This window comes from Ranitomeya imitator, chromosome 6 (assembly GCF_032444005.1).
Source record: "Ranitomeya imitator isolate aRanImi1 chromosome 6, aRanImi1.pri, whole genome shotgun sequence".
In the NCBI taxonomy this organism is placed as follows: domain Eukaryota; kingdom Metazoa; phylum Chordata; class Amphibia; order Anura; family Dendrobatidae; genus Ranitomeya; species Ranitomeya imitator.
The window spans coordinates 501452938-501466121 of NC_091287.1; the positions used below are offsets into that span (position 1 = coordinate 501452938).

Genomic DNA, 13184 nt, shown 5'->3' on the forward strand with positions numbered 1-13184 from the left:
CAGAAAGCTCCATAGCTCCCTCTAGTGGTGGCTGTGGACAGCTAGAATTGTAGCTTTTATTTCTCTCTATGCAGAGGACCTGGAGCTCTATATAAAAAAAAAAACAACATTTGTAGCTAATAAATATCATTGGTGAACACAGAATTTGGAACAGAAGAAGCTAAATTATATTTGGACAACCTTGTTCACAAAATGCAATGCAAATATTCATATATCATAGATTTTCCCTGAAGGCATATGTTGAAATATATAGTCTGTCCCCATACAGATTAGATTTGAAGCAAATCCTAAATTTATATAGCAAAACCTTTGCCTACCACATTAGTTGCCAAATTACTGGAGTATGACTTTAAAATCCATTGATTATCCCACTTTCCCATTGATCTGAACGTTGCCTGCTCTACAGTATCTTCCTATCCTTCTCTACTAATGATAAGGAAACTCATAAAACACCTCCAGGCGTTTCTGCCTCTTGTAGATAAGGAAGGTAATATTATGGCCGTTAGGTATCTAAAGGTAAAATATGGAGAGGCCGCAATGTTGACCAGAGCAGGTGTGTTTAAGATGTGGGAATTTAAAGGGTTGTTCCTAAAATCATAAGTTAAGATGAAAGAAAGATGGAGTGCTCCATGTGTGCTACAGTAGAGTGATCGACAGGATCGGAGTATGTATATCACTCACCTGGATACATTGTGTATGACGCAACTCTGTTGTAGGTATAGAGCCAAATGAGCTGCTGCTCCAGCCACTGCACTCGAATCCAGCGGGTGGAGGAGAGCCTCAAGATGTGGTAGGAAAATTGTGGCGGTGGTGTCCGGGCGCTGCCAAGGAGGAATGGATTAATTGAAAAAAGCTTTAAAACCACGCGTTTCGGAGTTGCATCAACTTCTTCTTCAGGTAATACATAATACACAAAGTGATTACCCATCACATATATAGGTGTGGTTTAGTTGGCTACAAATTGGTTTAATTGATTACTAATGTCACTCCTTACACCTGTATAAGTGATGGGTAATCACTCTGTTATATGTTACCTGAAGAAATAGTTGATCCAAATCCAAAACGAGTTGTTCCAAAGTTTTTTAAAATAAATCCAATCCTTTACACTTGGCCAATTGTTCCTCCTTGACAGCGCCCGGACATCACCGCCACAATTGTCCTCGCACGTCTTACAATCATAAGTTATCCCAAATCTTCTGCAGTCCCATAGACCATGAATGGAGGCGAGAAGTATAAGCATCTCTGCTCCGTTCAATATGCGGGCTCTGCAGGGGATGTAGGTGCTGGTTTTGGGGTTCGTTGTGGGTCCAAGTTGTCAAAGACACCGCAATAGGTTAGTTATTCCCTATTTTATGCATACGGAATAATTTATGATTTGGGATTAACCCTGTAAAGAGGTTTTCCATGAAACTGCTTGGACCCCACTGAATATGAAAATGGGTTCCTGAACTCCCAACTTATATTCCAGTTTTTCTCCTCAGATTTTTTTCAGTTTTTTCGTACCCTGTGTATATAAAAAATGTGGGCTGCCTTTTCTTTGAGCTGGACATTACATTCATGCAATTCTCCATGGCTGCGTGTCCAGCCGGGTCTGTCCTTCTCAGCCCGTATCCACACGCACGTCACTTGACAAATGCTAAGGTTTTAATATTAGAGGTTAGGACCATCCCAAATAAGATTACCGTTACATGGTGGGATGGCTTTTACTTTTTTAAACCAAAATTAGGTTCACTAAGCACCATATATTATTTTCATGCACTATTGCTGTTTATTTATTTACTGCACGGTATTTGCGTATTATGTTTTTATCTTAGGTTTTCTCTGCTTAGTGGCCAGTGTGAACATGCGCTTACATGCTGCATACACACCAACTTATATTCCAGTTCATCTCTTTAGGGTTTTGGTAGTTGTTCAGGAGACTGCAGCAGGTAGGCAGGATGCAGGAAACAGCAGGCAAGCGGGGGACGTCCTGGAGACTGCATGCAGGTGGGATGTAGGAAGCCACAGTCAGGCGGGGGACGTCCTGGAGACTGCATACAGCAGCTGAGTAGGTCAAGCTGTAAAGAGCAAGCCAAAATCTAGCAAAACTGAAGTTTTAATACCAAGACACAAGTGTGTGTCTTGATGAGCCTTAGACAGGCCAACGCAGATGATCACATGGGATCACCCCGGGCAATCTACAAAGGCTCGACATGGAGCACAACAGAGTCTAGTGGACCAGTGTGAGGGAAGCAAGACATGGATCTGGAACAGGTGCGTAACAGATGCAGTGTAAACATATTAGAAAAATCGATATAAAATGTACAATACATTTTGTAAATCAGTAAAAAATAAGATGATACATTTTTTTTACCTTGCTGAGAGATAGTTATCATCCTGTTTACCTGCAGAAGGAGCTTTGGTGTGTAAGGAGGTAGATAGGGACATATATATATATATTCCTGATATGAAACCTTCTAACACATGGAACATGTATGCTTTTATTTGATGATGATCTTGTTTCCTTGTAGGAATGGTGTCCCGACCAGTGAGCCTCAGAGTAACCTGAGTGCTGGAGAGAATCGGGTGCAAGTTCTGAAAACCAATCCGGTGAACCTTTCCCTCAACACAGAACCCGTAGAATCCTCCAAGAGGGAGCAGTATAACAGCAGCTTATCCGGAAGCCCGGCTTCTGCTCCTACTTCCTCGGTCGCTGTAGTAAAAGCAGAGGAATTTACCCCAGTGTTCATGTCCCCTTCAGTGACTTACAGGACGGACAGTGAGGAACCAAGAGGGGTTATTTTTGAGCAAACCCATTATGGAGCCCACATCAGCCAACATACAGACTACCTCAAGGATGATCAGCGCAGCACCCCGGACAGCACGTACAATGAAAGCTTTAAAGAAACCGTATCTGATGTAAGAATCGACTCTAAAATGTATCACACATATGACCAATATATCGTCATCATCATCACACTGATGAACGCTGGGCAATCATTAGTGGAGCACAGTCTCTTTGCCACAATTGCATTATACCAAACTTTTCCCATTATCTGAGACGCTCGTTATATTCTCTTCACATACCCAGAATTTCGACATCCATAATTAATGAGAGAACCCTTTTTGAGCCCAGATACTTCTACTTCAAGGATTCTTTTTAAAATATACATTTGCCCCACTGGGATATATTAATGTCATAGAAGTGTCATCGTCTTGGGGCCCTCTCTTATAAGCCAGGGCAGAAAATGTCTACAAAGATTGTCTCTCGCTACGCCAGATTCATACATGAGCTCCATGTAATGCCACATTCCTCCAGTAGTGGCCACTGTGTTATTGAGGCTAATGAGCAGGGGTTTCTGGATCAGTGGCGATCAGCTAATCGTCTATGGGTACTATATATATATTTTTTTTTTTTTTACCGAACGAGTTGGACAGATGAAAGAACCCTTTTAGTTTAAGCACATTTTATACAAGATGCCAGAAATTTTCACAACTCCTTTCTGTATAATAACCTAAAAATCAAGCATGCAAAGCCAACGATACATCAAAATCTTAACAAGTTCATAATTGCCTGGCAGTACCATGCGCTAGGCATACAAGGCAGAGATCTGAGGAGAAGTGACTCCATAGACTCAACTGTGATTATTAGGTACCTAACTAGAGGCAGGACATCCTGGCTTGTGGTTTAGCGCCTTTTACACTTGGTCCCTTTTTACCTCTTTCCTACAAGTCTCTGCCGCCTGCTTTTCCATACATATTGCCCACATGTTTTAAATGAACAACAAAAGACTAATTGGCAGGTACCTTTAAGGGGAAACTATAATTAGAAAAATTAGGTTTTAGTACTACATTTATTTTTTAATATAAATATAAATTAAATATAAAAAAATTAGATTTTACTAAATCAACATTTTACTCTTGCAATTTTCACATTGGCGACTTGGATATTTTAGAATCCCTGTCCTTTCAGGAAGAATTTTCAGCAGGCTCCTAATTATTATTGGCGGGATTAAAGAGAGTGATAGCAGCTCAGCCAAGAGCACAATAGGCAATGCCACAGCTCCTCGTTCCTTCACAATGACTTTTGCACGCACTCATTAGATGCTTCAGTAAAAAAGATAGGGGCGGAGTCTGTTTTTTGCTACTAATGTACATGTACATTTCCTGAAACAGGAAGTTAGAGTCTAAAAAATGCCCCAGCATTTACATTTACATACACCTAGCACAAAAACCTGACTTAAAGGGACTCTGCACAAAATGACTGTTCAGACCAAGCACAGGCGCTCGGCGTACACATGGTGTGGCCAATGTTTAAGACCTCCTTCCTACTTACTTGTTTTCTCTCTATATTTCGTTTACCAGCACAAAACGACTATTCAAACCAAGCACAGATGCTCAGAGTGTGTGTGTGTGTGTGTGTGTGTCAGATATATACGAAAAACAAGTACCGTATATGGGAAGGTACATTGAACTTCTTGGACATTGCAAGGGTGCACCAAGTGTCTGTGCTTCGTTTAAACAGTCGTGCGCTCACAGACTGCGCTTGTTTTCCAGGAAGAGTGCCACTTTTGTCCTTAGGTGGTGTCTGGTATTGCAACTCGGCCTCGGTCATTCCAATTATGCTGATAAACTGTAAAACCAGAATTAGATATAGACAGTGCTGTTTTTGGAAAATGTAGCCTGTTCTGTAAGCCTGGACAATGCTATCATCCAAAGTTATCACTAGTTGTCTTGTACTTTCTAATACCTGTTCTCTTTTCCAGAAATATCGGACATCATCAGTAGCGGATGATTTCATGTATGATCAAACAGCGAGGTATGTTGTGAAGGTTTTGTATATATATATATATATGTGAGTGTGTGTGTATGTATATGTGTGTGTATATATATATAATCTCCACTAGATAGATAGATATATATATATATACATATACAATCACCTGTAGTAATACTCTCCCATGTTCTCCCACATTATAGCACATTTCAGTATACTCTCGAAGCCACAAAGTCTCTCCGTCAGAAACAAGGAGAAGGGCCAATGACGTACTTGAACAAAGGGCAATTTTATGCCGTCACTCTGAGCGAAACTGGAAGCAACAAATGTTTTCGACACCCAATCAGCAAAGTGAGGGTAAGACACGTCATCCTACAATCTCTAAAATAAAAATAAAATAATAATCCAGATCTTAAACCCCCCCCCCAAAAAAAAACAAATGTCCGCGCTCTAAGAACGTGGTACAACGTACAAAAAAAAATAAAGTAACTTATTCACCCAAGCTTTAAAAATAATCAGCCACTTAAAGCAGCCGAAACGTCACACAAAGCATGGGTGAATAAAACGCTTTATTTTTCTATTACAATCTTGGAGTGCCATTTTTTTTTTCTACATATCTTGGCAAGGGCATGAGGTGGGAATCCCAAGTCTCGCACCCTACAAGTCTCGCACCCTACAAGTCTCGCACCCTACAAGTCTCGCACCCTACAAGTCTCGCACCCTACAAGTCTCGCACCCTACAAGTCTCGCACCCTACAAGTCTCGCACCCTACAAGTCTCGCACCCTACAAGTCTCGCACCCTACAAGTCTCGCACCCTACAAGTCTCGCAGCCTACAAGTCTCGCAGCCCACATCCTTTCTTCTACTCCATCTTCGAGCCTCGATGGGTTTTCAATCTGAAATGCTAAAATGTCATTGAAGTCACATGGGTCATTATAAAACCTCTGTCAGTGGGAGATGAAGCTGCAACTTCATATAAATTTAGAGAAATCTCATTACTAGGGCAAGCAGAGATGAGAAGTGATGGAGCCTTGGAAGCTGCAAAGTTCCTTTTGCCCTTTTTTGTATCATACCAAAAAAATTGGGTTCCACTTATTTTCACATCTTGAGATGAGGTAGACTGGTAATATCACGTCTACAGAGATCTGCCGGCTTTTGTGTGAGTGCAGCAGGTATCAGGCACCTGTTATTCTAAAGAATGGGACAGTAGAGAGACACCTGCCGCTTGTGCACACGAGCCAGAGATATCAGTAGACGGAACGTCACCAGACCGCTCACCTCCCAATGTAGAACCCCTATGAGGCAAAAAAGCTAATAGGAATACAATGCAATTGAGCAATTACCCAGATCCTCCTAATGAGCAGCAGAACCTTCCAGAGTCGCATCAATGATCTCATCCAACCACACAGTAATCTGCTTTATACTGACAAAAGGCAAGTATTTGGAATCTGTCATCTAGAGATGTATTCTTTTTGTTTAGTCCAATACACATTAAAATATAGTTGCCCAAAGCAAGAAATCAGTCGGCTCTTCCGACAACAGTCTACTATTCATGGGGGCCTCCCAACTCTCCACCAACAGATGATATCAGGAAGAGAAGGATCCAGTCTGCTGAATTTCAGGTAGCCGAACCTTTTGTTCTCCCAGAAAAATAAAATAAGGCCAGAGGAGTCTGTCAGAAGGTAAAGCGGAGTCTGAATGTAAAGAGTTTGGAGGGAGGGAGACAAAGGAGCCTGGAGGGTCGAGGATAGAGGAGTCTGGAGGGTTGAGGACAGAGGAGTCTCTGCATGGTCGAGGACGGAGGATGGTCGAGGAGGTTCGAGGATGGAGGAGTCTGAGGAAGGTCGAGGATGGTGGAGAGTGGAGGACGGAGGAGTCTGTGGAGGGTCGAGGGCAGAAAAGTCTGTGGAGGGTCGAGGGCTGAGGAGGGTTGAGGAGTTTGGAGTGATGGGAGCAGTGGAGTCTGAAGTGACGGGAACAGGGGAATCAGGCAACAGCTTTTATAGAACACACAGAAGAGCTCAGCTGAGCCAAACATTCCTATGTATGGGAGAGTCAAGATGTCTGTCAGCTGAGCGATTGCTTAACTATCTGTGTATGTGTCCTTCAATCAAGAATTTATATTTTATGGGGAATACGAGTATTTACTAAAACAGAAAAGATGAGAAAGCAGGCAGGTTCCAATTAATCTTATTTTTATTAGAAATTACCACATGGTCAGAGAATCACACCCATTCAGATAGATCTACTCAATTTACATAACGTTCACAGCTAATTCTAACAATTTGTTAGAAATTTGTTACAAGACCGAGTTGTGATGCATAAAGTGCCCAATACCTGACTGATCGCTTTCCCAGTGTGGCGCGCATCTATCTTATCCCGTGACCGGTGTGGACGACGGCTCCGCTCTGTATCGGACAGCTGTTACTGAGTTTCTCTTTGTAGCCATTTACAATAAAGCGACAGCTACAGGTGTTGGAGCAAAAACCCCGGGGGAACATCAGTAATGTACGTACATCAGGCATATACTTTACAGGTGAAACTGTTTCCATTGTAAGGTGGAGTTGTGGGTGCTGGGGCACAAAGGCACAGACGCTGAGCTGGAGATCACATTCCTTCTCGTACGTCCAATGTTGACGCCTTTAGGTAAATACTTGTAGTTGAAACTCGGAAACTGCATGTTGTCTCTGGGCGTGGAGAAACAAATGGGAAATTATAGGACCCCTCTTCATTGTTTGTGTCATTAAAGGATTTCTGAGATAGAGAATCCCACAATATTTTCAACCTCCATTGTACAGATGGTTCTCCATTACCTTTGCCAAAACTTGGTTGAATGGGTAGGCCCATTAAAATGTCACCTATCTACGTGTATAACTGCAGGTGGTCCTATCGCAGAGACCCCTCTGATTATGGGAATATTTTTGAGTCTAGTCAATTGGTGACCTGTGTAGAATTATGGACACCAGCTCATCATCTCTGTCTTCAGTCCATTTCTATCAGTCCCGTGTAGGTGGTTTCCATACCCTGGGCTGAGGTGTGCCTGAATGAGATACTGTATCTCTAGCTATTGAAATTCACTCTTTGGGTTGTCTTTTACGTTAGCAGAGGGAGTAGTTTGGCGGTGGCTACATTATAGATTTGTCGTTTAAAGACGTAAGGAAAGGGAGCCATACCTTAGGTAAACATCTCAAGAAAGGTGAGGTGAACAATGTGGCTTTTAGCCTCTATATATTGACCTGCCGTGACAATAAATCATGCCGAGCCCGTATATTAAGACACGATTCTCGGCAGTGTCATTGTAGCTGATTGATTATAACTTGAATGTTTTTCATGGGAAAATCCCTTTATTGTACATCAATGGAGGTCCATAAACTATATCAGAGGGGGTCGTCTTTTAGTGCTAAACCAGAACTTAGACAGTGGATTTGTGTTGGCATATCAAAGTGTCAGACTGGCCAACCTTTATGGAGCCCATTGGTACAATGACTGCCCCAAACTCCAGCAGACTATAACATTGTCACTCGGGTCAAGACCTAAGGAGAGGAGTGGCACTATTCCTGGAAGAAAGTGGCTATGTGTGTCTCACACTGCGCGCTTGAATCCAGTTGCTTGTTGTCAATGTTGATGAATTAATGCAGCGTTGCACTTGTGTAGTTAAGGAACTGTGCACACTGGTAATTTTTCATTGCACTAAATTAGATACATTTCCATAAAAGTGAACCAATACAAGATAGATGGCCTTCACTTAAGTGGGGGTGTAGTTAAGAAGGGGGTAAAGCAGGAAGGGGGGGGGGGGGGGGTTGTACAGTTTAAGGACTTGTTCACATGTAGCGATTTTGCTGCATTTTTCTCCTTGGCAGCGTTTTATAGTAGTAGCAAAAATAAATGAGAATTCTAAAAATCTCATTCACATGGTGCATTTTTTCTTTACAGTTTTTGAGCTGTTTTTTTTCCTCCTTCAAACCGCAGCATGTCAATTCTTTCTACGTTTCTGCTGCGTTTTGTTTTTTACCTATTCAATTGAATGTACAAAAAAAAAACAAAAAAAGCATAAAAAACAAATGAAATGCACACAAGGAGGTTTTGTTGAGTTTCTGATGTTGCAGATTTTCTGTCCCATTTCTGCATCCAATAAGTAAACGGAATGACTTGCATTTTTTCTGAGAAACGAGAGGGTACCCTCCAAAAACGAGAATTACTTATTTACATTTTTTTTAAATCCAAGATAGCATCTTAGAACTATTAACCCCCTTTAAAGTCCTGTCCTTTAGATCATATGCCCTTGGCCCAATGTTTTTTTTTTTTTTTTTTTATATATATATTCTTCTGGACTAATGCTGTTAAATGCCTCCAGCTATTTTTTGTTAACCTCTTCTACGTCCTGAAAACGCTTTCCCATTAGGTTTTTCTTCATTCTTGGGAATAAGGAGACGTTGCAGTCTCATTTTTTTGGTATGCAGGGTAAAATAACTCACAAAAAAACTCATTGTGGGAACGTGACCTAAAAAGTGTCTGGTATTCCATAAAACGGGGAGAAAAAGGATTTAATATGAACACTGAGGAAAAACTCTACTCTGGGAAGAAAAATTAAACCTTAGGAGGAAATTCTGAAGGAATGCAAAGACCTGTATATTTTACCAAGGAGTGGCTGTTCTTGTGAAAATTCTTCCTACGAAAGTGCTTGATGGTGACAGAATTCCTGTTCTTACATGTAGGGACACAAGAGAAAGGGGAGGAAACTGCGCGGAACCGGAGACTGGAGCAATGTTCTGGCAGCGCAGACTTTTGTGAAACTTGTGATTAACCTGCAATCTGGATATCATATGGGACTTCTTAATTATTGATGTGTGTGTATATATATATATATATATATATATATATATATATAATATTATAGTACAGTACAGAGGGACTTTCCAACTTTTATTTTATTTTACGGTTACAAAGTTGTTTTTTACAGTGCTTATTCCAAAATGCATTTTGGATAGACTGACTTTTCAGTTTCCGAGTACAGGCGCCATGACTCCGGACTCACAGAAAGATCAGGATTGGGAAGGCGATACTGATTTGCCTCTATAGTGTACAGGGAAAGACAAAGATAAAGACTATGCTCACATCAATTACATGGAGAGTCAGGGGGTGGCGCTGTTCACGCCTGACCGTTTTAGGAAAAGGCATAGAGGTGGTACAGCCTTTGTCTATACGATGAGACAAGGAGGCAGTACTATCTGTACCTTCATCGCTAACAGCATGTATGGGCAGATGAGTGCTGCTGATATAATGAAGTCGATTGGGGCTTGTTTACACTCGTCTTTCACACGTTTGGTCCATGTACAGTTTGCATGTTCTACATCAGCACTTCCATGTGTGTTTTGCTTGTTCTTCATATTTGCACAGGCCAGTGAGGGGGAATGACAGATCTTCTAAGCCAGTGTTTCCGAAACTCTTGTCCTCCCAGACCCCAACAGATCATGTTTTCAGGATTTCCTTAGTATTGCACAGGTGATGGAAGTATCAGGAGTTCTCCTACTTGTGCAGCACCATAGAAATCCTGAAAACATGACCTGTTGGGAGCCGTGAGGACTGGAGATGGAAAAATACCGCTCTAAACGCTCATTGAGCCAATCATTGGCCTATGTAAACAGTGTAATTTTCATTTGTGGGGATACTCCGTTAAAGCTCTACCTATAGGATGGGGGATAGCTTACTGATCGCTGCAGGTTCAACTCCTGGGACTTCCAACACATTCAAGAACAGGGCTTTGCAGAGCTCCATCATGAATGGCAGGGAGGTGCATATGTATGATCTTTTCTCCATTCACTGTCTATTGGACTGCTAGTGCAGTAACCTCATGTGGTGCATGGCAGAGGGCAGTGCTCCTGGCGGTCTATAATTTGCCTCACGGTAGCCCAGCTTTCTGTTCTTCCATCCCCAATTACACACAAAGTCCCACGATATATAAAAGTGATTATAACAGTGGGACATAGTTGGTTGCTGCGCCAGATGCATGTTAGACCATTTGAGACTGGCTTCTGGTCGTAGGGCTGATGTTGAATCCAAAATCTGAGCACATCAGAACAGGTAATATGGAGAATGAGGATTTGCACGGTAGCTGCATCTTTAAGTAGAGGATTATGGCGGTGATGGTGGTTTGTGCAACTAATCCCCAATCATGAAGAGGCAGTGTGAACTTAAACAGAACAGTCACTTTCCTAATGATAACCGGGCAAGTAATTATATTCAGATAGTAGGTTATTGACGATCGTTTACACTCCTCCTAGTTGAAGATTGACTCATACATGTGGAAAAACAGATCTCTGTGGGACACTTGTCTTGTTACATCAAATCAGGGTATTCTTTCCTTAGGGCTGAGCTATGCTGCTGCTCTGAGGCAGCTTTTCCTCCTAGAGGAGCAATAGGAATCTTCCTAAAATGAAGGCTGTTCTCTCCCCTTCCTTTATTGGTGCATTCTAGACCCAGCAGTCAGGGGGAGAAAACTCCTCCTCCTGCTATCTGCCTTCCTCTTCTCCTGCTATCTGCCTTGCTCTTCTCCTGCTATCTGCCTTCCTCTTCTCCTGCTATCTGCCTTCCTCTTCTCCTGCTATCTGCCTTTCTCTTCTCCTGCTATCTGCCTTCCTTTTCTCCTGCTATCTGCCTTCCTCTTCTCACTTAATGGCTAACCATATTACAGGAGTTGGCTCCTCCCACCCTCATGTGACGCTTACAGCTGCAGTCATTGGCTGACTGCCCAGGGGAGTTTGTTCCAGCTCTTTTCAGAAGCTGCTGCATACCAATCAGAGCTGGGTCAAGTGAGCAAGCCTCTGTGGGGAGGCAATTAACTCTTTTTGGGCCGCCTGTCAGCAGGTCTCACAATATGTTACAACATACAGTTTACACAGAAATCGCAGTATTTGCATATACATATATATCTATCTAAAGTTATTCATGGCTTTTCCCACAGAGTGTCATCATGGTTGTGTTCAGCGAGGACAAGAATCGTGATGAACAATTAAAGTACTGGAAATACTGGCACTCCCGCCAACACACAGCGAAACAGCGCGTCCTCGACATTGGTAACAATACTTCCTATATGCCTGCTTCCCATTTTATGTGAAGTGATAGATTTACTAAAGCTTATGTCAGCTCTTATTTAAAAGGAATCTGTCACCAGATTTGTCCTATCCCATCTGAGAGCAGCATAATGTAGGGGTAGACACCCTGATTCTAGCAATGTGTCATTTAATAGGTTGCTTGCTTCAGTTTTGATTAAAAACTGTTTTTATTTGCTGCAAATCTACCAGTTCTCTGAATGCTGAGCTGTATATAACCCCACCTACACTACTGATTGGCAGCTTTCTGTGTACACTGTGCATAGGCAGAAAGGTGTCAATCAGTGGTGGGGGAGGGGCTGGACTTCCTGACAGCAGGTTTACTAGTACTCTAGTGATAATTTCCTGCTGATAAAACAATGATATTATAAACACTACAACAAGCAGCCCAATAAATGAGACATTCCTGGAATCATAAATCAAGGACAAGGGAAAGGAGGAAAAGTCAGTAGGAATCCAAAGTCTATCCATGCAAGGAGCCGCCCTGATCAGAGGCGTTGTCCATGGCAAAAGGATGAAAGCGGGTAATCTCCAGCATGTGACTTCATAGAATAAAAATCCAATTTTATTTAGAACATATTAAAGACAGGTGTTTGTCTTGGTACATGGTAGATGTGGGGTCCCCGGTGGTCCTACTGACGCGTTTCGACCATTCAGGTCTTACTCATGGCATCATTCCTGGAATCGGGGTCTATGCCCATACATCATGCTGCTCTAAGAACAAGTCTCAAAAACCTGGTGACAGATTCCCTAAAAAGGGCTCTTCCACCCAATATAGACATATTTAGATCTGTCGGTTCATTAGCAAATGACGTCGTCCAATCCAACGTTCTATTCTGCCAGGATTTGCTTGAGATTCATTGGCGCTTTTGGCTACATTATAAGTTCCATATACCATCCTTTTTCTAATGCCGGCATTACCTTTACTGGTACCCTCCATAGTTAGCTATGCCATCTTGAAGGCAGTCTATTTTACTAGCCTTTGTAAGACCAATATCCAATCCTGGACAGTTTTTGGTGCATTAATACATTTTTGATCCTCTTCACAGCCGACTATAAGGAAAGTTTTAACACTATTGGGAACATTGAAGAAATCGCTTACAATGCGGTGTCCTTCACCTGGGATGTCAATGAAGAAGCCAAGGTAAGCGAAACGTGTTACTTCAATTACCTGTGTGTGCGCAGTGGAAGCAGACATGCACATTAATTAGATGCGGTCAGAGCTTAAAGGAATGTTGTCATTATTGTTTGCACCGTTTTCAGGATCTCTGCTTGTGATCAGTGAATTGTATGGTTCTGGTTTCCATCTAGTTACTCA

The 13184-nt window shown here is 42.0% G+C and overlaps 1 protein-coding gene across 1 annotated transcript in view; it reads left to right on the top strand.

Moving 5' to 3' along the window:
- Window positions 1–13184, top strand: part of GRHL2 (grainyhead like transcription factor 2) — a 92062-nt gene that overhangs the window by 33726 nt on the left and 45152 nt on the right. The window contains exons 4-8 of the mRNA XM_069731715.1: window positions 2511–2898; window positions 4746–4798; window positions 4960–5113; window positions 11719–11830; window positions 12916–13010. Coding sequence (XP_069587816.1) covers window positions 2511–2898; window positions 4746–4798; window positions 4960–5113; window positions 11719–11830; window positions 12916–13010 — 802 coding nt within the window. The remainder of the gene's footprint in view (window positions 1–2510; window positions 2899–4745; window positions 4799–4959; window positions 5114–11718; window positions 11831–12915; window positions 13011–13184) is intronic.